General features: G+C 56.5%; 12 protein-coding genes across 14 annotated transcripts; 6 read left to right on the top strand and 6 right to left on the bottom strand.

The window, feature by feature from the left end:
* Positions 1-201: 201 nt before the first annotated feature.
* On the bottom strand, positions 202-782 carry H310_11972 (hypothetical protein). Its single transcript, XM_008878864.1, has one exon. It carries the CDS (start codon positions 735-737, stop codon positions 246-248), a length of 492 nt encoding a protein of 163 aa, XP_008877086.1. The 5' UTR covers positions 738-782; the 3' UTR covers positions 202-245.
* Positions 783-941: 159 nt separating this feature from the next.
* On the bottom strand, positions 942-2764 carry H310_11971 (hypothetical protein). Its single transcript, XM_008878863.1, has 4 exons — positions 2403-2764; positions 1973-2347; positions 1618-1926; positions 942-1565 (listed from the first exon to the last, which is right to left on the bottom strand). The coding sequence occupies exons 1-4, from the start codon at positions 2688-2690 to the stop codon at positions 1467-1469; spliced, it is 1071 nt and encodes a 356-aa protein (XP_008877085.1). The 5' UTR covers positions 2691-2764; the 3' UTR covers positions 942-1466.
* Positions 2765-2959: 195 nt separating this feature from the next.
* On the top strand, positions 2960-4936 carry H310_11970. Of its 2 annotated transcripts, XM_008878862.1 has the most exons (6): positions 2960-3908; positions 3952-4104; positions 4160-4357; positions 4416-4532; positions 4602-4678; positions 4737-4936. In XM_008878862.1, the coding sequence occupies exons 1-6, from the start codon at positions 2972-2974 to the stop codon at positions 4857-4859; spliced, it is 1605 nt and encodes a 534-aa protein (XP_008877084.1). In that variant the 5' UTR covers positions 2960-2971; the 3' UTR covers positions 4860-4936. The 2 variants fall into 2 exon arrangements, with proteins under 2 accessions (XP_008877084.1, XP_008877083.1); XM_008878861.1 differs by having other exon boundaries at positions 4416-4678.
* Positions 4937-5721: 785 nt separating this feature from the next.
* On the bottom strand, positions 5722-6780 carry H310_11969 (hypothetical protein). Its single transcript, XM_008878860.1, has one exon. The coding sequence runs from the start codon at positions 6707-6709 to the stop codon at positions 5738-5740; it is 972 nt and encodes a 323-aa protein (XP_008877082.1). The 5' UTR covers positions 6710-6780; the 3' UTR covers positions 5722-5737.
* Positions 6781-8050: 1270 nt separating this feature from the next.
* On the top strand, positions 8051-8580 carry H310_11968 (hypothetical protein). Its single transcript, XM_008878859.1, has 2 exons — positions 8051-8156; positions 8204-8580. Exons 1-2 carry the CDS (start codon positions 8123-8125, stop codon positions 8509-8511), a joined length of 342 nt encoding a protein of 113 aa, XP_008877081.1. The 5' UTR covers positions 8051-8122; the 3' UTR covers positions 8512-8580.
* Positions 8581-8588: 8 nt separating this feature from the next.
* Positions 8589-9993, top strand: H310_11967 (hypothetical protein). Its single transcript, XM_008878858.1, has 2 exons — positions 8589-9650; positions 9706-9993. Exons 1-2 carry the CDS (start codon positions 8593-8595, stop codon positions 9860-9862), a joined length of 1215 nt encoding a protein of 404 aa, XP_008877080.1. The 5' UTR covers positions 8589-8592; the 3' UTR covers positions 9863-9993.
* Positions 9994-10283: 290 nt separating this feature from the next.
* On the top strand, positions 10284-14012 carry H310_11966 (hypothetical protein). Its single transcript, XM_008878857.1, has 17 exons — positions 10284-10485; positions 10536-10766; positions 10820-10900; positions 10986-11081; positions 11133-11297; positions 11348-11452; positions 11522-11659; positions 11733-11867; positions 11915-12205; positions 12259-12336; positions 12382-12450; positions 12543-12677; positions 12732-12839; positions 12907-13041; positions 13089-13217; positions 13274-13539; positions 13590-14012. Exons 1-17 carry the CDS (start codon positions 10303-10305, stop codon positions 13846-13848), a joined length of 2604 nt encoding a protein of 867 aa, XP_008877079.1. The 5' UTR covers positions 10284-10302; the 3' UTR covers positions 13849-14012.
* Positions 13792-14174, bottom strand: H310_11965 (hypothetical protein). The gene is made up of 2 exons (XM_008878856.1): positions 14100-14174; positions 13792-14054 (listed from the first exon to the last, which is right to left on the bottom strand). The coding sequence occupies exons 1-2, from the start codon at positions 14164-14166 to the stop codon at positions 13876-13878; spliced, it is 246 nt and encodes an 81-aa protein (XP_008877078.1). The 5' UTR covers positions 14167-14174; the 3' UTR covers positions 13792-13875.
* Positions 14175-14553: 379 nt separating this feature from the next.
* Positions 14554-15763, top strand: H310_11964 (UDP-3-O-[3-hydroxymyristoyl] N-acetylglucosamine deacetylase; the record flags this gene model as incomplete). The annotated part of the gene is made up of 4 exons (XM_008878855.1): positions 14554-14619; positions 14670-15020; positions 15086-15357; positions 15407-15763. The coding sequence occupies 4 exons, from the start codon at positions 14554-14556 to the stop codon at positions 15594-15596; spliced, it is 879 nt and encodes a 292-aa protein (XP_008877077.1). The 3' UTR covers positions 15597-15763.
* Positions 15764-15768: 5 nt separating this feature from the next.
* On the bottom strand, positions 15769-17722 carry H310_11963 (hypothetical protein). Its single transcript, XM_008878854.1, has 7 exons — positions 17379-17722; positions 17127-17331; positions 16718-17080; positions 16542-16670; positions 16317-16487; positions 16105-16242; positions 15769-15998 (listed from the first exon to the last, which is right to left on the bottom strand). Exons 1-7 carry the CDS (start codon positions 17691-17693, stop codon positions 15829-15831), a joined length of 1491 nt encoding a protein of 496 aa, XP_008877076.1. The 5' UTR covers positions 17694-17722; the 3' UTR covers positions 15769-15828.
* Positions 17723-18288: 566 nt separating this feature from the next.
* H310_11962 (hypothetical protein) lies at positions 18289-19717 on the top strand. Its single transcript, XM_008878853.1, has one exon. The coding sequence runs from the start codon at positions 18444-18446 to the stop codon at positions 19641-19643; it is 1200 nt and encodes a 399-aa protein (XP_008877075.1). The 5' UTR covers positions 18289-18443; the 3' UTR covers positions 19644-19717.
* Positions 19718-20408: 691 nt separating this feature from the next.
* Positions 20409-21689, bottom strand: H310_11961. 2 transcript variants are annotated; one of them, XM_008878852.1, is made up of 4 exons: positions 21482-21689; positions 21217-21434; positions 20667-21168; positions 20468-20621 (listed from the first exon to the last, which is right to left on the bottom strand). In XM_008878852.1, the coding sequence occupies exons 1-4, from the start codon at positions 21653-21655 to the stop codon at positions 20565-20567; spliced, it is 951 nt and encodes a 316-aa protein (XP_008877074.1). In that variant the 5' UTR covers positions 21656-21689; the 3' UTR covers positions 20468-20564. The 2 variants fall into 2 exon arrangements, with proteins under 2 accessions (XP_008877073.1, XP_008877074.1); XM_008878851.1 differs by having other exon boundaries at positions 20409-21168.
* Between the last annotated feature and the right edge of the window lie 473 nt (positions 21690-22162).

Below are 22162 nucleotides of genomic sequence, written 5' to 3'. Positions count from 1 at the left end.
GAAGCGGTGGTCAGGGTCGTCGACGAGACAACCTATCTCCTACCCACGGCCGCAAGCTAGGCAGTGATGGCCCAGGACCAAGCAGTCACCGCCATGCGGCAGCCGCTGGGGCACATGCCGATGTGACCTGGGTACTCAGCTCGCCGGCGAAATCCAAACCCTCACGACCCACGCATGGCCACGTCGAGGACGCGAAGTACAAGAAAACATCACATGAACATGCATTCGAACAAGCGGCATTGCGTTTACAACATCATGGTTGCGACCGCCACGAGCGCCGCCATGGACGCTTGGACGAGCGTCGACGTCGACGTTTGAACCAACGCTGGCGCGGCCGTCGTCGTCTGGCTCGATGTGGTGGTAGGGGCCATAGTGGTGGTGGTGGCAGGTCGACCTGTTCGACCACCGTAGTTGGGGCACAAGGTCGAAAAGAACGCTGTCGTTGGGACTGCTTGGTTGTCCAAAACGAACTGGCACGCGGGAAGGGTCTTGGCAATGCCAGCGTAGCTTGTCGCCGCCTTATCGCACTCGGGTACGGAGCAGAAGAGCGTCAATTGTTGTTGGGTCGGTCGCGCCAACGGCGTCGGGAGGAACTGGTACCCCGACGCCGTCATGCACTCGTTCAGGTCCCCGACGATCGGTCCGAACGCCTTTGCGATAGCGCCAACGTCGCATTCAACATCCTGCGCAGCAATGAGCGTGGTGGCGATGGCAGAGGCAACGGCAAGGCACTTCATCTTGCGTCGGCGGTGGCGAGGTCGAAAGTGGCATGGGCTGACTCGATAAACGAACGTTACATTCATTGATGTTGCATGGCACGCCTAACAACAACGTGACCAAATATTTGTCTATTTTTGTTACCCACCTTGTCAAAATCACAAAACGTGACCAGATTCAAGTCGCCACCTCGTCAGCTGGGATGACACATTTGTTTTGTTTGGGTTGAAGACACTTACACCAAACACCGCCCAGCTTCTGCACGCGTCGGCCTCCGACGTCGGCAACCTGACGACGATCCGACTGCGCGCCAAGTCGGCGGTGACAAGGAGTGCCTTGATGACGGACGCGACTCGACTGTCCAGAGCGGCAGGCCCTGCTAGTACCATGGAGGACGCAGCCGCTGACACTGCGTCGACAACTCAAACAGCGCATCGAGCGGTGGAAGGCAACCGGTTCGGCAGCGACATTGGAGGTCGACAGCACGGGCCCCCCACGCAAAGGAAATCGCAGCATGCAAGCGGGTTCAAGCTTGTTGTCGGGGTTGGTCGTGCATTGGGTAGAAGATTCGGACCTCTTCTCGACCGAGGAGGGACTTTATATAGACGATTATATGTCGGGAATTTCCTGCCGCTTGTCAACGGACAGTTCAAGGCGTGAGAAATTGCACGGTGGTGGACGAGAAATTGCTTGTCGATGCTTGCACAGTGTATGTGAGCCTGGCCAGGCACGAGTGAGTTGCTCGTAAGTTAGACAAAGGTCGGTTTGGTGGAAGAGGAGGCGGCGACGGGCGACCGGTCAAAGACACCGCTGCTGCTATTGCGCGGAAAGTATGGTCGCGGCGGGTTCTGAGTGGCGCAATGCGTGAGATCGAGTCCGTCGTGGACGTGAACGACGTACCTGGTACAAGTACGAGGCTTCGTCCGGTCGGTTGGATCCACTGGTTTCGGGGAGGAGGTGGGTGTGGTCAAGGTCATCTCGGAGTTTGTGCGGCGAGTTTTCGTTCAGGGGGTTCCGTCGAGTGACAAGGAGCAGGAGGGCGCAGGGAAGGAACTCGGTGGCAATGTACTGCCCGACTTCAAATGCATACGGAGACACCCCGTCCGGCGTGCGATGATGGATGGAAGGAACGAGGCCGGTGGAGATGCCGATGAGGTAGACGCTCTGGCCGCAGAAAAGGATGCAGCACATGACACACACCCACATGATCTGTGGCACACCGTCGTAAGGAGACCCTGGCATTTCGGAGACGTACCCGCTGGATGACGATTTGCCGTGGCGTTAACCCACGGTGGAGATGCATGTCGAAAAAGAATTCGTCGTCTGGGTGGCTCGTCTTGAAGAACAAGATGAGCTGAAGCGAGTAGTACAGCACCGCCAGCAGCCCCAGCAGGTAAAACGCGCCGAGGATGCCTTGGGTCCACTGCCAGAACATGGACGACGTTGTGCACAGGACAAGGAGGACGAGAAAGCCCAGATACAAGAGCAGGTTGCATACGACGTAGATGCCCTTGTGCAGCGGAAAGCTCGAGGTGTACACGGCAGCAGTACACAGTTGCGCGTAAAACAAAATCAACAGCGAATATGTCGACACGAAGAATAGCGCGGGAAGGAGCGACACGACAGACGACTACATTGCACGACAGGGGTTGAGAGGATTACTCGACATGGAATGACGATGGTACCAGCCAGGCGTACGTGTTGCTGTCGTCCGAGATCAGCTCGGCCTCGGAGTCGGCATCCGGAGTCAAAGAGATAGCAAGCATGTCCACACACAAACTCACGAAGCGTGTGCCGGCTGACAGAAGCAAGAGTGTGAAGAACTGCTTTCTCGTTTCCGACCCGGCGGAGGATTCAGCGCCGCTGCGGCCTTCTCCGACCAGTTCACCCCGGAGACACAAATATGCCCAAACACTGAGTAACAAAAACAACAAGATGCCAGGAAGCAGGATCCAGCTCAACGAGTCGTCCATGGTGACCGCCGCCAGATCGGAAGATGCGCCTACGCGGAGGAGTCACTGCAGACTTTGAAAGGAATAACCACGAGAATCTGGTACTTTAAAGAAGGTTATGCACCGTCTGCAAAGGTATCGTAGGTACATAGCCGAACTATCAAGTCGTCAAAAATCCGTCAAAATACTTACCAAAATTCGTTCAACTTTTTAACATTTTTTAAAACGTTGAGTATTCGGATAATGGCTTCATTATCCGAAAGAAAGAAGGCCGGGCTTCTTTCGGATTGGCGTTGGGTTGCATGAGTCGAAAGCGCGCGAAAGACGCGGCGAATTGGGCGGCACTTCTGCGGCTCACTCGATGTGGACTCAACCTGAACAAGCTGATCGGATCCTCGGACGGTGTCAGAGCTTTCTCCATGCAGCTTCAACAGCACTTCGAATCGACTAAGTTCACTCATGTGGGCGTCGAGTGGGATGCGTCGCCACAGCTCCTCGCATTGGCAGGCGCGTTGGCAATGCAGTGCGAGTGTGGGATTACCATTCTGCGTCCATTGAGTGAAAATCGCGACTCAGGGGATGTGACGACAGCATCGGTGTTGGTGCTTGTGGAATTGGTGGAGAATGGCGACGACTTGCTTGTGACGTTGCATCGGACAAGTCAATGTGTCATGACCCCAAGTACGGCCGTGGGACTCGCCGCTGTGTGTGCAAAGGAAGAAATCACGTTCGACGACCTCAGCGTGTCATGGTACTGTGGATGGACGCCAAAGGGAGCGAAACTGGAAGTCGCAACGTCGGTGTCGCCCGTTCGGCAATTGGAAAAGTACAAATTGCGCCACTGCACGACGAGTTACGAAGGCAATCAACTCGGCGAAGATCGAAATGAACATTGGATCGACGGTGATATTGCGATGTATGCCGTGTACGACGGTCATGGCGGGGACATCGCGGTCAACTTTATCCAGGATACACTAGGCCGGATCATCCAAGACGCGTTGCATCTGCGTCGGTCTGACAAGCATGACACAAGCAAAGATGAAACAAGAGTGATCGTACCAAGCAAGCGAAAGTCCCTATCGGCGTCGTCGCCATTGCTAGTTCAGGACATTTTGAGGCAGTCGTTTCTCACCTGCGACCAGCAACTCAAGGACAAACTCACGGCGTATGGACCCACCGTCAAGGCGTCCAGAGGGTACTGCAACACAGGGTCATGCGCAGTCACTGTTGTGTTTGATGGTACAACGTGATGCACGTTATTCGCGAGCAAATAGTATTCTAGGGGACAAGCTGTACGTGGCCAACGTCGGGGACTGCCAAGCGGTGCTTGGGCTCGAGCGTGAAGCCACGCCTTTGCACGGCCACAATATCACGTGGGACGCCAAGGTCTTGAGTACGTTGCACGACTGCAATAACCCAGATGAAGTCAAACGAGGTGCGACTTGCCATTATTTTTCCGACCCTTGCATTGATACTGGGCCTTTCGTCAGTGATCGAACGCAGCAACGACCGAAATGCGGTTCGACTTAGCCACGACGACCAGCTACATCGACCTGGAGCAGAGTACGGTGGGGCGAAGCGCGTCGCTGGGAGCCTCATGGTGACACGGGCGCTGGGCGACTGGTACCTCAAGGCGGAAGAATTTAGCTCGATGCCGTACAAGCCCAAGGTCCCGTATATCACAGCAGGTTTGTATTGCCGTGCGATGGTCGCGACACAGCCTATGTCATTGCGTCACGCTGGTAGAACCGGACGTGGTCGTGCATGCTTTGACCAAGCAAGACAAGTTTGTCATCCTTGCCAGCGATGGGTTGTGGGAATTGGTCCCTCCACTCTTGGCGGTGCAAGTCGTGTCGAATTATGGTACAGTCCATGCGAGACGTCGTCGAAGAAGCGTTGCGTGAATGAGTGGCGGGGCTGATGGACCTGTAGTGTCGTCGGCCCAACACGTCGCCGACAACCCCATTCCATCGGCGAGCGCGGCACTGGTGCACATGGCGTTGGAAGAGGTTTGTTCGTTTTGTTGTTCAATCATAAACAGGAGATTCATGCAATGGGAATGTGCAGGCCGCTCGAAGGGAGGGCATGGCGGTGCACGAATTGCTCGCGTTAACCAAGGGGCCGGCGCGGCGGAGCATCCACGACGACATCACATGCACCGTCGTGTTTTTAGAGCATCCGTCCGACTAACCCACGACATTGACGTGAGAATATGTGTTGGAGTCGACGCCAATTCCCTTGCTCAATGTCCACTCAACCCATCCCCGTTGTAAAACGAAGCTCCAGTGGACCGCCAAACACAAAGCATTCGCTTTGAAACACCCATGACGCGCCATCGCGTTCGAGAGCTTACTGTTGCATGTGTACGTGGAGGTCACTTCATACAGCATGACGTGGCAGACGGAAGATTCGCGCGTGTCAACTCGACGTGAAAAGAGCACTAGGCGCAAGGGGGCCACCACTGTCGAAGCCAACGCAGAAACATCAAATAGAGTGGTATGCAGTGTCACAAGGACGCCTGACGGCGGTCAATGTTCTGCATGAAGACGCGGATGAGCACGCAGGAGATCGGCTACCGTGTCGTTTGTGAAGGGGGCCGCCCTTGCCTTCCTCTGCAACACCACTTCGCCACACAGCATGGACGCTATGCCGTTCGAGTTCAGCCACGCTGGCCCGACGTCGAAACATGTGGAAGAGATGCAACCTATTCAACTTGGGATCATGTCGAGCGCACGATGGTCGGCGCCTTGTTACATCCTCCCGCAACCAAGATCGAAGGACGGCTCATCCAGGTAAGGTCCCGTAGATCGTACTCGTCATGTCCATCTGAAGCTCTATGGCCATGTGTGCCAACCCACCATTCACCGTAAGTGCGGGTGACCACCAGTCCCGGGAAGAATTGCTGCGAGAGACCCACACCGACGGGCCGGCACACGGATGTAACGACGTGAGTCACCCGCAACAGGTTTGGCGACGACGGGAGACGTCGCTCTGCTTGGGCAGCGCCCCTTTTTCATGCCGCGTGCGTGGGTGCGCTCGACAGAGGACGCGGTGGGATCACGATGGGTTCAATCTTGCATTTTACAGAAATCGACGAGCTCTGGGATTTCCATCACACACGATGGCGGGAGGAGGAATTCGCGGTCGGCGGACGCATAGTGGCGTGGGGGGAGCGGGCGATGGACCATGGTCCTGCTCTCGTCGACATGCACTGGATGAGGCTGGACGAACGAGGCGTCAAACTGGTTGGTTGTGCCGTCAACGTCTTGGCTTCGTCGGTGGCGCTTGCTCGGCTCGTACTGGTAGTCGACGCTATCGTTGTCGTCCTCGTAATCGTCGGGGCTTTCAACCTTGATCGCGGCGTCGTCATCGTCGTCGTCTTCAAAGGCAGGCTCTTTCGTGGCGGCCGACGTCCGCGCCTTTGCTCGTCGTCGGCAGTACAGTTGAAACTGCGGACTCGGCGACGCGCAGATGCATGTCCAGACCGCGTCGTTTGGGATCATGCCGGGCGCATAACTTCCTTGCAACTCGAACGCGTACACGCACAGGACATGCTGCGTGATGCTCGTGTGCCGGTTGCTCGTCCACCCGTAGTGCCACCCGCGCTTGAATGTGTTGATGCTGTAGATGTATCCTTCTTCGTGGGAGCCTTGGAGGACGTCGCCAGTGTACCATGGAGCATGGACGTCCAGGTCTTTGTTGGACAGATCGTGGATCTGTGCTTGGGTGAACGTGTCATGCAGCGACGCGTGGCCTTGGGGGCGGCCATCCACGATGCTGCAAAACTCTGCGTAGATGGCGAGCTGCCGCCGGCCGCGGACGTGCTCGGGGCGAACGCCAACGAGGACCGAGCCCCCGCAGAAACCCGTTGTCGCGTGCGTGCCGCTACAACAATTCGGAAAACACCGCAGGTTTTTCAACCCGCCCTTTTTGTTGTTGCGTTGGTACTGTGGCCGGAAGTTGGCTGCCGTGAAGTGGATGTGAAAGCCGTCCGTCGAGTCGGCCTTCACGTTGTCGCCGGCTTGGGTGTTGGCGTCCATGCGCGGTGCGGGGGTAGAGCAGCTGCACCGCCTCCGACGACCGAGATCGACGCAATCGAATTGGATGTGTGCGACACAGATGGACCGAGGGTAGTGGTCATGGCCATCACGCGGCTGGGGCGTCGTGCGCTGGCCTCAATCAGGTGGTCAGCACCGCCATGCAGTTGGTCACGCTCGTGGGCGAGAAACTGGAATTGGTACTTTACCGAATGCTGGTCGGGGGTACCTTTACTCACACCAACGGTTTCTTGGACGCGCTCGTCCAGCTCTCCGCCACTGCAGCACCGTACCACCCAATCGACGCACATCGCCCACGGGAAGCGCCCAAACATGCACTCGCGCGGATCTGTTGCTTGTTCAGGAGCTCCACACCCCGAAACATCACGGATCCCCACACAACGCGATGTACTAGTACGTACCAATGTAGAACCATTCGATTAAGTACTCAAGCTGATTTTGCAGTGTTACACCACCAACGGTGGTCGATTATACTTGGAATTTGTATGGGACTGCCAGCTGGTGTAGATTGCGTCAAATCAGGTCTGGGCGTACCCACCGCGCAGTCTCGAGCCGCACGGGCATCCACGCGTGAAGCCATCGCGATGCGAGCGCTGGTGTTTGCTGGGAGCGGGGGCGGTTCGGGCGGTATATGAGCGCAGCGCTGGCACATGAAACAAGCTCTCAACCACGGGTCCAGGGTCGTGCTTTCCACGGATATGTGTTGATTGTGTTGCGAGGCACTGGTTTCGTCGGACTCGAGGACAACCATGTCCTTGGGTCGAGATGGCCGCGAGGAGGCAAGTAAGCGGGTCCTTGGGTCGCTCAAGATATCATCTACGAACCCTCTCGACGAGTGACTTGATGTGACTTGATGGAGACTGGATCTGTCGTTCAGACAAGGTATGTCTAGTATATTACCTATACGCACCGATGAATCAACGCGACCGTTTGTTGCGTGGAAACGAAGGCGACAAAGCGTGACTTGAGAGTTGCAGCGCTTGTTGTGAGATAGATCGGCGACTCGGCGGCAACGCCACGTGGTTGTGTCGAGCTGGTGCCCCCGAAACAGGACAACAGGACTGGGGAAGTGTTGCACGACCAAGTTGTACGATCAACGCTATCTGCAATGGACACCTCTCCGTGCGAATGTCCTTGGACGGCCAGAGGGACCACAAGATGCATCGCAAGAGGAGCCATTTCAGCTTGACGGCCGCGCTCGTTCCACCATGGTACACCGAAGTGCACGCCGGTTGCCATGGACCGCCGAGCCCATGTCTAGGCAGGTTCAACTTGCTCGTACACAGGAGCTTTTTGAATTTTAGCCAATCCATGCAAGCGATATATCAAATTCAAATATCCGAATTCTCGAAGTGCTTATCCGGATATGCCGCTGCAGCAGTTTTGATTGTGGCGATGGGAGCGACGAGTTCCAAGTATGTGCACTCGAGTACGTGGACTGATCGCATCTATAGGGGGTCTAACAACGTGCATCAGGCAACGACTACGAGCTCGTGATCAAGTGCTCGAAAGAGCTGGAGTACATCTTGGAGTGTGAGTTCGGTGCGACGGGCAAAGGTCTCCACGAGAAAATCACAGCAGTCAGCGGGAGCTTGTCGCCACAACTGGTCAAGCAAATGCGATTTCTCGCAACCATTCGCAACAAGCTCATTCACGAGCGTGGATTCGACCGCATACCCGATCGTGGCCACTTTATTTCGCAGTTTGAAGCGGCAGCCGGGGAATTGGAGGCGCTCGTGTCTGCGCGACACGGCGGCACTTCGTCCAATTGTAGTGTCATGTAGTAGTGAGCCTAAAATTGTAACAGCCTCGAGAAATCCGGATATATCCGGATTGCACCCCTTCGCTCTTGTATTCGACACCTTATGGATATTCCCGCGCCGCCGAGTGGCACAGGCGAGTCACTGTGCCGCAATTTTGTCAAGCGGCTAGTTGCAGGCGTTGTGTTGGCCACCGCGGTGGTCCTGGTCTTCGTCTTGTGTCCTCGTGCGACCACGTCAGCGCTCATGGCAACGCTTCTGGCTCTGTGCATGTACGAATACTCGTGGCTCGTCGTACATATCAAAGCGTTGATGCTTGCACCATCGCCCGTTCCATCTTCACTGGGACAGCCCGCGAACTTACCGCCGCTCAGTTCTCGACCCCATGCACATACCGCCGCACCTCTTGCATGGATCCATGCACCCCGACTGGTCGTGGTGGCTCTTGTGTCGATCGCAGTGGTCGTTGCCACTGCGGCATTCTTCCTCGGACTATTTTATGTTGATACCATCGACGTCACCCCCACACTCTTCTACTATACGTTCCTCCCGTACGTTGCCGTGTCGGCGGCCGTCACGACCAGTGGCGCGTTCTTCTCCCCGAACGTCCCCGCCGCCGTCTCGATCGTCGTCAGTCAAATCTCATTTCTCATTATCATCATGGATTCCTTGCTATGCCCCTACGATGACGTGCATTGCTCGTACGTGATTGACACAGGGTTCGTCCTGACGGCGCAATCCTTTGTCATGTGCGCAGTGCACTTGATGGCCGCAGACGACACACCGAGCGCGTACTTGTCGATGCTGTTGGATCAGCTCGGCGTTGTCTACATCGTCGGTCTCATCCAGATCCTGTCCAACTTTGTCGATTTGTCCGCGGTGTCGGTTGGCCGAAAGAATGTCCTTGTCCTCTTGTTCACGGTGTGGGCGGCTGATTCCGGCAGCTACTTTACAGGTCACCTGCTGCGGAACATAGGCTACAAGCGATTCCACCCGCTGGCTCGCCACCTGTCTCCCAACAAGGACATCGAGGGGACGGTCGGAGGCGTCGTGTTCGGGCTCGTTGCGATGTTCATCGCCACCAACATCCTGCACATGACGGCGACGGGAATTATTGCTAAGGTCGCCGTCACGACTGCCGCCATATTGTTTAGTCGATGCGGGTACTCTCAGCACACCGCTGCTTGGATTGATGACGACGTTTGGTACATGCCATAGAGATCTATTTGAAAGCCTGATCAAGCGCGCCGCCGACGTGAAGGACTCGAGCCACCTCATTCCAGGACACGGTGGTTTCCTCGATCGTGTCGACGCCCTCCTCTTCGCCAGCATCCTCTTCGCCCTGTACAACATCCACCTTCAGCTCCTCGAATGAAACACAATTTCTGCATCTGCAATGAGCCTCTCGTCCCCCTTTGAAATTGCCTTCAACTCAACCAAGACCAACACACAGTGCTAAGCAAACATTGGACCTGTATTCGTGCTTATACTGGCGTACAGAATGTGGTCTATCGAATCCGGCAGTCGCGTCGACTCCATCGCTCCATGACAGGCCAGCGTCGCCCTCCTTTGGACAGCTGCATTCGGTTGACCTCGTCTCCAAGGATCGAAACGCTGCCGTCCACATAAATTGTCCCCAACAGCTTCAGCGATTTCAACCACGCAACTCGGCATGACATTCCATCACACCTTTCAAATGTCTATATTCCCCGTCACCCTTTTCAAATGTCTGTTTCCGCACATTTTAGTTCTATGGTGAGATGTTTTGGATCCTTCGCGACCTTTCGATTTTTTCCCGTCAATTGGTGCAGCAGGATGGCGCTGCACCAGCCACGAGCGAGTGTGACGGATGACTTGGTGGCATGGCATGGCATGTCGGTGAAGAACTTCACGGTGATGGTGGCGAACGGCATCCCGCTGTCAGTGCAGCGGCGGCATATCTGGATGGACATCATTGCGACCGAGATGAAGCACAGGACCAAGGCAAAAATGTCTCTGGTAATACTCATCCGCGCGTACCTGTAGGTTCATGCAAATTTCGCTCGTAGAGCTTTGTGGCGTACATGGGGACGATGTGGGAACAGGGATCGGGCGCGCTCGGCATTCTCACCGACAAGATCGACTCGAGTCTTCGATCGAGTCGAAGCGGCGGTCACAAGAGCGGCAAAAGCATGCGCAGCCAGCACCCGAACAACGTTGACGAAAAGTACATTCGCGACATCATTATCGAGCTCAACGAGAGCAATTTCATGGTCGTGGACTCGGCCACGGTGCCGTTTGTACGTGCCGTCCGAAAGGCTTCATTCGGATCATCCATTGCGAATCACCGTAGATTGCCGCGATTGTGCGAGTTGTGGCGCCAGAGGTGCGGAATCGCGCAGATGTCGTCAAGATTCTTGGGTTCCTTTTGCATGTAAGCGTCGCAGATGGCTCCCGGCCCGTGGCGACCCCCGTCAGCACGTCCATGTGGTCAAGCTCACCATGGCTCTGCATTCTAGCGTGAGCAGCAGCCACGCAACCCAAAGCCATGCTTGCCGTTTGGGGACATTGCAGCCGTGTGCTTGGACACTATCGAGTCGACGATTCAAGTGTTGGTGCGTTCACGTGCAGAACATCGATACAGGACCATCCCATTTTGAACGTAGCTGCCTGGGGTGCACAACACGATTGTTCAGCTGCACCTACCACGAACCATCTACTGGAAGCTCATGGTTGTGCCTCTTACCGAGGCCTTTCCATCGGAGCTGCGGCTTCGAATGATTGACCACATCATGGTCAACGGGTGTGCGGCCATGGTGTCGGTCATGCTGGTGCGCCTCCGACGGCATTGCCGCTCCATTGAAATCGAGTATTGATGTAGGTGTATCTTCAACGCCGGCAACGCGACATTCTCCTCTGCACCTCCGTCGAAGCATTCGAACGGATTCATGAAGACGATTATCGCACGTGGCTTACGCAGCCCCAGGTAAAGCCCGCGCGCGCGCCGTGTGGACCGATCGACAATGGGACTCATGGATCGATCTATCTCGGGCAGTTTGATGCGTTCTGGAAAGAGTGCATGGATGTGCACAAATCCAACTTTAGCCAAGTGTATGCGGCCCGAAACATCTTTATGCGGGCCAAGCACTTTACGTTCAACATGACGAGTTCGTACGGCCGACCGCTCTCCACCGTACGTTCTGGTTGGTCCATGCGGCCATTCAACATGGAGCGCGCGCATCGCTCGTGACCATTCGTTTTTCCAGCACAACGACGTCCATCGGCTCCATTTTGACGACTACGGATGGGTCGGGTTCGACGTCGACCACACGTTAGTCGAGTTTAAGCTCGACGTGCTGCTCAAGCTGTCGTTTGAAAAAGCATACACGCATGTCCAGGCGGTACGAAATGTGTGGCTGGTACGAGCCCACGGCTTTGTCGTGGGTAGAACTATATGAACTTGCGTACGGCGCAACCACCCGTGTGGCTGCCGCACTTGGCTTTTCGCGGCATCGCGGTCGACACGATCAAAGGCAACTTGCTGTACATCACGAGCACCCACGAAGTCATTCGCGGGTTCCACGGGTCGTACGAGCTGCCACAGAACGTGCTGGGGCTGCACTACCCCGTGCAGCAGCAGCGCGCCGGAACGACGTCGTATAGCTACCTGTACACGAATGCCGAGATCATCTTTGGACCGCTTTACGCGTGGCTCGTGGACCAGTACGAAGCCGGCTCGGTGCGTCCCAACACGATGCCGTCGAGATGAGGCGCGTCTGGATGGTGTTGTAGATCACTGAAGCTGAAATCGGCTATGTGCCGCTTCCGTCGGGGGACATTGACCACCAGATGCGCCACTTGCATCCTGAGGTAGGACGTCGATGGCGGAACGGACCTTTTCAGGACGTTCGGTAGTCTGTCTACAGCGTTTTATGCTCGATAGCGCTGGAAGCAACAAGCGCGTACTACGGAACAGACTACTGGGTAAGCGCGTCGTCGAGATGCTGGCATTTTGGCCAATGCACAACCCATGGTGCGCAGCCGATCTGGACATTGACATGAACTTGTGTCGTCAGCGAACGCTGTCGACGTCGCCAGACACCGTGATCCAAATAAACAGCGGCGTGCGGCGCATGTTGGAAATGCTGCAGAAGACATGGAAGAAGAACGTGTTTCTGCTGACGAACGGGTCATGGGAACACACAGACGCGGTACGTGGCGACGTCGAACATGTCCCTAAGAGCTCCATCGCTGGTGCCATGCAGGTGATGAAGTGCGCGATTGGAACCGACTGGTCGTCGTTATTCGATCTCGTGCTCACCAAGGCAACCAAGGAAGTGTTTTTCGAGTCGTACCATGCGTGTCGCTTCCGCGTACGGGTGGTCGACCCGTACTCGACTGACTCAGCTCTTCCTCACCCAGCGATGAATCGGCATGTAGGAGGTGCTTACGACGTCGCAGAACGCGCGGTCCATCACGGCCGCCACGAGTCTCGAGCGTGGAAGAGTCTATGAAGGAGGCAACATCACGGAGCTTACCCATGCCTTCCTCGACCCCATGTGGAAGTGCGCCAAGGTTCGTGTGGGCGACCATCATTCGCGATAAACGAGGAATGCATGTAGCATTCAAAAGTCCTGTACATGGGCGATCATCCGCTCCACGACATCACGAACCCGGCGCAGAGCGCGGCGGCGTGGGACACTGTCGCAGTGATCCAGGAGACGAGCCTCCTCTTCAAGCACTTGGAGAAGGTATGCGTGGCATGGCACCGTGTATGCGGCGTATGCCGGTGCTTACGACGGCGTAGCAACACCACCGTACCAAGCAAGTGCAGACCGCGATCCAAATCGTTCTCGACAGCGTGTGCCCGTGCCTGTCGTCGCGGAATCGCGGCCCCCAAGTGGACAACAAGCCCATGCCATCCACGTCTTGCTTCTACTTTGACTGTGGGGGACCGTACACTTCGATGGGCAAGCTGATCAACCGACATGCTGTCCTGTGTGTTGACTCGGTGTCCAAGTTGACGCTCGTCGAAAACACCATCCACTCGCTTCTGCATTCCCGGCTCGAGCGGTCCGAACACTCGCCCTTCTTCCATCTACGAACCTGACGAATGCCGATAGGCACCGCGATTCCATGCGAGCGTCTGGCCCAATGACTTCATCGGGTGTCGTCACTTCCAAGGTACAACACCAATGGTCCAACGTTTTTCGCACGGCCACGATGCACAACACAACGCAGCAAGGCCATCCATCACCTCCACGCATCGGGACGCCGACATCGCCCCCACGCATGGGGAGGCCAACATCGCCTCGGTCCACCGAACACATGCGTTCCGATGGCTTCTTGACGGGCATTCGCCGTGGATGCACGACAAAGTAGACCAGTGTCTCTCAGTGTAAACACATGCTATTCGTTGGACAATGACCCTTCCGGACTGCTGCTTGCGGGTTTTCCAGCTTGTCGATTCAAATTCTTCCACATCGAGCCGGCGACTGGCGACGCACCGCTTGCTTGGGTGGATGCCGCTCGGTCATGCACTTGCTGGCCCAGCTCCGTGAAGTTCGGGAGGTACACGTGCAGATATCCTTTGCATCATAAGAGACAATTCAACAATAGAGAAGGATGCTTACCGATGGTCGCCGCGGTGATCCCGACGAAGGAGCCGACGAGCACCTTGCCCACGTTGTTCTGTGCCATCGTCGTGGAAAATTGCAAAATGCACCGTGTTACCAAGGAAACGCCTAATTTAGGTATATATTTTATGTCACAGAGCGAAATATACAGCACGACCTTTATTTCGTGTAAGGTCATGACGTCTAACAAAGTAGAGCTATGCAAGGGGAATCGCAAGCCTGGGCCATCTATTCGCCGACTTTGGACGAGCACCATTGCAGACACATCTCGTTTACAGCAAATTGCTCGGCCATGCTTTTTGGCAACTCAACTTGGAAGTCGGGAACACCATCCATATTTCGGCACTTGATACCCAGAAAATAAATGATCTTAACTAGGCATATGGATGCCTACTTTAAAAAATGCAACAAACCATATCCGGACATGTAACCGGATCTTGGCACACTTTCCATGATGCAGCGAACGATCCAGCGGGCAGTTGAGGTAGCAGGAATCGGCCTCCACTTGGGCGAAAAGGTAGCGGCGTGTCGGTGACGATGCAATGGATGGCTCATCTAGAAGGGTAGGCGCGCCTGGTACTCCAACCTGCACCCGTGAACACGGGCGTGGTATTTCGAGACGCCAACAGCCCAGCATCGCGGACTGTTGCAGCCATTTACTCGAATGTCAAGGCCGACACTGTCGGCTTCTGCACAAGGCTGCGAAACCTCGAGTCGGGATTTGAAGTTGCGACTGTCGAGCATGTTCTGGCAGCGATCCATGCCGCCGAGATCACGAATATCCACGTGGACGTGTCAGGACCAGAAATCCCCATCCTAGACGGAAGCAGCGCAGGTTTTTTGGATGCGTTGGAGCGCGCTGGGGTCGACGAGCAAGGGTCCCCGCAGTCGGTCTTGACGATTCTTCGCCCAGTTCAGGTACTTACCCCCTCTGTCGATCGCCCAGCCCACAATGTTGAGTGACCGTGTTATACTGGCGACAGGTGGTACAAGCAGACAAGGCGGCGTACTTGCTGCCGCGGCCCACCAGTGAGCTCACGATCTCAGTGGAAGTCGATTTTCCCGGACGGTTGCCGCGGCAATGGACGCATTTGGACCTGTCCGAGTTCGGTCGTAGAGTCGCATCGGCTCGGACGTTTACTTTCCGCCAAGACATCGATCGGTTGCATGCCATGGGGTTGGCGAAAGGTGGAAGCTTGAGCAATGCGGTCGTGTTCGACGAGCGTGGCGTTCCATTGAATCCAGACGGATTGAGGTACCGACATCTCCACCACGAGCTTGCACCTATCGTAGGACTGCCTTAGATTTCCGGACGAGTGGAGTCGACACAAAGCCCTCGACGTTGTCGGTGATTTGGCGCTGGCTGGACTGCCCATCCACGGCCATTACGTTGGGATTCGACCAGGACATGCCTTGACCCACGAATTGCTGCATGCACTATTTGCCGATCACGACAACTTCTCCATCACGACCACCAAACCAGACGTGCCATGAGCCTGCTATCTGACGTCGTCCAAGCAATACATGGTGTCCGTGTGGAGCTTTTTGTAGAAGTGGGGGCATTCGCATGCAGCGCACGCCGACGTGGGCTCTGCCGATCGAGGTTTGGTCGGCATGTGGACCTGGAGGGATTCGTTTGGGAAACGAAAGTGATTTCTTGGCAATCGATGTGCATTCAATTGCCCCTTAGGTGGATGGCTGGACGAGGCGGAAACGTCGACGGCATCTACTGCACCACACATCCATCGTTTTGAGGCAGCGGAACGGGGCGATGGAGCAGCTGCGCGACCGCTAGCTCTGCATTCGCTTGGACTCGAGGGTCGTCTGGAAATGTAACTTTGCATCGTTCGACGGCGTTCAACGCGCCAACATCCAACGCCGCATAGACCAAATCCTCTAACGATCAGGATGAGTGCCCAAAGCGTCATGGGCTGCACAAGCTCGATGCGAACGGGTTCGACGCCACACGAACGCCCCGCGTCAAGCAGGCCATGCGTTGTACCATGGAGGCTACACACAGACGCGAGCGCCCACGCGCCGGCCGCTTGCACATTCGCGTCGGTGTCTTGGAACTGCTTCATGGCAGCCACAATCGCATCGACGCCGCTGCTGTCGCCGTCCCAGCCTCGTAGGGTCGTCGCTAGCATCAGAGTGAAATCCGCAGACGCGCCGCCATGGGAGTTTGCAAGGAGAGCTTGCTGGAAAATATAGTACCGTGGTCGAGTACCGAGTCGCCATCACGATGCACTGCGTGCGCCGCCAAATTGGCTAGGGCGAGGCATCCAAGCCCTTGAACGCGGGCGCTGGTGGGAAACCGCACCATCGCGGAGCGAATGAGTCGACGGCACTCGGCAGGCATCGAGTCGGCGACCGCTTCCACCACATCTGGTACATGCCGACACATCACTGAACAGTGCATGCCACAAACAGCAGCAGTACCTGGGTTGCCCAAGAGCGACAACGTAACGATCTGTGCCTTCTGGCTCGTTGCAAGCGACTCCGCGGCTCGCATGATGACGTCGAGCCCATTCAATTGCGTGAGGACAACAAGAGCCGCCCGGTGGTTGTCTAGCCATCACCACAGTGACGATGAAGCGCAAGGGCCATGGATGTGCCTGGCACATTGGCGAACTCGGCGACGGTATGGAGACCGCGGAACTGAAGTTTCAAGTTGGACGGGAAATCCAGCATGGACTGGATCGTGTGGACGACGACGGCGGGCACGTCCGCTTCGGTTGTCGCGGCCATTGTCGCCACAGCCGTCGCGATACGAACGTGATCGGAGGCCTTGGCTGGCGACGACGAAGCGGCAGTGGAATGGGCCAGCGCGTCGTTCGAGATCAACGGCGCGGCGTCATCCAGCACCTCCTCGGGATCGTCCCCTTCGTTTGCGAACGAGACTTTTGGCAGTCCCATTGAAAAGACATCCTGAAGACGGTGCAGCCAGTGCCGCACCGGCGGGAGGTGCTGCTGGCACTCTACTCGAAAACCCCATTCGGTACATCGATTGGCGGCGGCACGTACGTTTGTTTGGCGACTCGTCGTCGGCTCGCATGGCGGCTGGCCACCAGCCATGGCCGTCGTCATTGACTTGGCGGGCTGGGCTGTGGCTCTGGCCGCCCTTGGCGGGACTGGCACTTCTCGACGAGCTCGGCTTCTGTGCCATGGCATCCAGCCGCGAGTCGTGGACGATTTGGCGCATCTCGCCCATCGCTTCGTCGACCGTGGGCTACGTATTACGCACATATTGGACTGAGTGTGACTCCTGCCACGTACTGCGTCAAAGTGGTGGTTGTAGAAGTCGTCGCACACACGGAGGAGCGACCTCGACAGCTTGATGTACTCGAGCGCAGCATGCAGCACATGGAATGCGTCGTCGGGCTGGATCGATTCCATGAGCTCGTAGCAGTCGGCCACATCATCCAGGTCCCGAAAGTGACGCTCCGTCGGCTGCAATAGCGTCGCGACGGCAAACTGCACCGGTCCCAGCTCGCGGCGTGACATGGTATCATCCGACATGAGGCTGCCCCCATGCACCGAATGACCATCGCCTGGCATCGCGGCCCTCTCGAATGTCAAAGTCCTGGACATGGAACTGCTGCCAAGCGTTTCGAAGTGGCTGTTTCAAACTCGCCCGAACTTGCTTTGGGCGAAACATCAACTACCACGCCGTTTCCGACCTCGACTGCATGCAATGTGCATGCCCGCGTCCGTGGAGGAGCGTCATGGATGTCCAACCTACTGCAGTCTCCCTTTCGTGGGGACTTACAACTACGCGACGAGCAAGCCATGTGCAGCTCGCGTGGGCAACTCTCGGGCACGAACTGGAGGACTCGCCGCCAACCTCTTCTTGCCCTTTGCCATTGCGATGCATACAAGGCTCATCCACATGCAGTATTGCTGTAGGAAGAAGCGCATCCATACCCATCGAGACTCTTTTCTTTCCTCTTACCTATGGAGCCAGTCCAGAAGACGGCGGGGCATGCACGCGCCTGGTCTTTAGCTCGGCGTCGCCAATACGCACGGTGCCAGGACACTGGCAGCGAAACCGAACGTTCGCCAGCTCTATTTGCCTTTGTTTATACATGCACACTACCTTCGCTATCTGCGTGGGAAGCTGTCAGGCGTGCCCATGCCGCCGCCCTCGCCGCTCTCGACGTCGCAGGAGTTCGGGTGGGCCATCGACCAACATTCCCTTACTCTGGACATTTGTATGCTCTCGACAGCAGCAGCAGATGGGCCGTTTCCGGAGTCAAGTTCTGTATTACACCGCAGGTGGTCGAGAGCATTGCCCGACCGTCCGCATCGATCGTCGACTTCATCGTTGCCATCGCCGAGAGGATGCTGGGCAACTACACAAAAGTCAGCTTGATTCAAACGCTTCGTCCGGGCGACCACGTGTGTGTGTGGGACGAGAGTCGGTGGCCGATCCGGTACCAGCATCACGGGATAGTGTGGACGCAAGGCGACAGCGAAGAAACCATTCAAGTGTGCCATGTGTGGAGTCCACTCAACGGATACCAGGAAGCGCAGGCCGACTCGTGTGTGCGTGTGTCGACGCTGCGCGAGTTCCTGTCGAAGCGCAAGATCTCGAGCCTCCGTGTCGTCGAGTACAACACAAGCAACCTTCGCGAACTCTTGTCCAAGTGGGGCGAGGTACACTACAGCAAAGCGGACTTGCCAGAAGTTGTTCTCGCGCGGTGCAAGTTTCTCATGGGGCTCGGCAAAGGCGAGTTCAACATCTTTTCGCAAAACTGCGAACACTATGCGCACTGGTGCATGACGGGCGAACAGTGGTGCAAGCAGGTTATGACCAAGCCCAAGACGCGCGTCCCGTTTGAACACCAGATCGCGCCGGAGCAAGTGCTTGCGATGGAAGAGGAGATTGAAGCGATCAAAGGCGTGAGCCGCGGTGTGGTCGACAAGGTTCTCGCGCTCGACGGTCAAAAGGTTCGGCTGCGCGTGAATGGATACCGCAACCGCTACGTCGTGGTGCTCCCGACGGGCCAGGTGTCCGTGGCCGACATTGCAGACGTGGCCCCGACCGCCACCCCTGCCGTATTCGAGCTGCACGCAACGGCGAAGGTGTACAACTGCGTCAAGATTAGCCTGCGCGCGCCAGGCACCAACACGTACATGTTTTCGCGGAGCACGTTGAGTTGCTTTCGCGACATCCGCATGAAGAACTTCAACTGCTGCCGCGGCCGTCCTGGGCTCACGTGGGAGCTCAGCTCGAACGGGTACATGAAGAGCATGAACCAGCACCGCCGGTACATTGGGATCCGGTCGGAAGATCACCGCCTCGTGGATGTGAGCATGCGCGGCGACGCGGCGCGCGTTGAGCTCGTTCCGGTCGATGCGACGCAGGAAGAGCCGCCCGAGTACGACGCAGCGATTCGAAAGCTGCCGTCGTCACTGTCATTGGACGTGTGGCTGTCATCCAGGGACCTGGACGCCCAGGACGACGCGCGCCTCGCCAAGCTAGACGAACAGCTCGAGACCGACCTCGCGACGCCGTATGCACATGTCAACAGCATGTAGAACTCCGATGAACGGGCCAGAAAACCAAACCGAACGATTCCAACCTATTTCTAAACCAGCACTCTGTTGCCTTGCATGCGGCGGCGCGGTTGTCGAAAGAGACATGCCGATTCCATTCCACGGCGACGGCAGCTGCCGTCGACGCGTTCGCTACGTTGCACGCGCCGGACACCCCGCTACCCTCCAGCACAGCAGCACCGTTCCATGCACTGACATGTCGTGGGACTCGACTTCTTTTGTTTTTCGAGAGCGCAGCCACGCGATCGATCCTCGTACCGAACGTCGTGCTCGTACTCTGACGGCTATCGAAGCCGCCGACTTGGTTTGCTTGCTGCATTCGCGCGAGCCTGCGCATGTCACTGTCCCAAACGTCCCGACACGTTTCCCATCTTGCGCGAAACACGCCTCGCACCCGCTACGAACAAGTCGCGCCAGACTTGGATGTCGTCGTTGTCGGGCCTCAAGGGACTGCGCCATGTCGCACACGACCTTGCCATCGTGACCCAGGTGCATGATGTCCATGGCCGGTCCACTACCAACACACCGCGCGCTGTTGCGCGTGCAGTTGAGTCACCCGAACATCACGCACGTCGAGTCGATAGCCGTGCTCTGGTCAAGTTAGCACAAGCTAGGATGAGCGATTGGATGCTTCGCAGAGTGAGCGACGTGCAGCAAGGTTGCAATGCACGTCAGCGACCGCCGACGTGGTGGCTGGAGCAGTTGAACGTGCCATCGGTTCGAGTGGTGTGTGCATGAATACGACGCGCCAAAGCGACGGCCGCGCCACGACAGAAGCGCTTTAGATGGTCATTCCATGGATGAAGGAGTGTGCTGTGTCAGGTGTGTGGAGGTTATTAACGCGATTGCGTCGCAGAGCCCGTGACAACCGACGCCACCGTGCCGCGCACGACTTGCATGAGTTCACTCTTCCTGTTGAATGGTTGCATTGTGCTTTCCCAGTCGAGTATACTTCTTCGGCTACAGCACAATGTTGTCGATAAGGCGGCAGTTGCCGACTTTTACCGCCACCGAGATGACGCCGCCTTCACCGACCACGACTTGGTCCAGTTCGTCCATCGTATCTTTCGATGCAATAGAAATGTACTGGATGCTCTTGACATGCGGATTTTGCTTGTACACTTGCTCAATCGCGGCTCGAAGGACATGGGCAGGGACTGTGCGTTCCTTCATCGTGTCGAATAAGTTGGCGGCGTGCTGGAGGCCAGCAAAAACCACGGCAGACGCGTCGCGCTCTTCTGGCGACAAGTATTGGTTGCGTGTGGACATTGCCAGGCCATTGGGCTCGCGACAGGTGTCGAGAACATGCAGCTCGATAGGGAAGTTGAGATCTTCGATGAGTCGCTTGATCACGACGCATTGGACGGCATCTTTCTGGCCGAAGAATGCATGGGTCGGAGCTACGATGTTGAAGAGCTTGGCCACAACCGTCGCGACGCCGCGGAAGAAGCCTGGGCGACACTGGCCTTCCGGAACATCGTTGAAGCCTTCTGGATCGACGTATGTGCTGGGAATCGATCAGTCAGAGAATGGCGAGAACAACAGGGATGGGTACCGAAACGTAGGCGTGTACATGTTGTCGCGCACGGGAGTAAACACAATGTCGACATGTTCCTGCTTCAGCAGCGCCAAGTCGGCTTCGAGCGTTCGAGGGTACTTGTCGAAGTCCTCGTTCGGGCCGAACTGCGTCGGGTTGACAAACACACTGGCCACGACGACGTCGCAACGTGCTCTAGCTGCTTGAATCAGCGACAAGTGGCCTGCATGCAGCCCCTACGCACCTTCATTCAGCTCCTTCTTCAATGGCTGCATAGACTCACCCCCATCGTTGGCACAAACCCAACTGTCGTCCCTTGCGGGATACTGTTGCGGACTAGTCTGTACGATTCGATGCTGTCGCACACCTGCAACGTCGATGCATGACGTGCGATGTTGACGGAGGAAGCAAGGTCTCGCCCGCATCTCTGCGCGACTCGATCCAAGTGGCGCAGCATCGCCGCCGCTTCCTTGAATTTGCATCCGTTTCACCGCCACCCCAAATTATCCGGCAATTGGATGGGTTAACCGGATAACACTACCTTTTACTTCCAGGAGGGTGGGGCCTTCGTCGAGCACACCAGAGCCGGCATGCCTGCCACGGAGTTCACGTCTCGGCCACGATCTGACCGATGCACTCTGACCTGTCGTTCTCGAGGGCATGGAGAGAGCCATGGCAAGTGTTTTCTGTGTGGCGGGTTCACAGATTTTGTAGTGCTTCACAAAAAAACCTTAATACGATGTCCAGAGAAGGGGCGCCGCATGTTCCCCGCAATTGCGACCACGCGTTCCTCGGCTCTTGTCTAACTACCCCCCTTATTTAAAAATCTTAAATAATGTCAATTCATCTACTAGTACTAGTAAACGACCCGATTCGGATAAATGAATCCCGGATAACTTTCTGGTCGTTCGGATAACCTGTGAACTCCCCAACATTTCTTGTCCGGCACAACATCCTGGATCAT

The sequence above is a fragment of the Aphanomyces invadans genome (assembly GCF_000520115.1).
Source record: "Aphanomyces invadans strain NJM9701 unplaced genomic scaffold supercont1.35, whole genome shotgun sequence".
In the NCBI taxonomy this organism is placed as follows: Eukaryota; Oomycota; class Saprolegniomycetes; order Saprolegniales; family Verrucalvaceae; genus Aphanomyces; species Aphanomyces invadans.
Note: the sequence above shows the minus strand (reverse complement) of the source record. Positions and strands in the feature narration are given on the sequence as shown.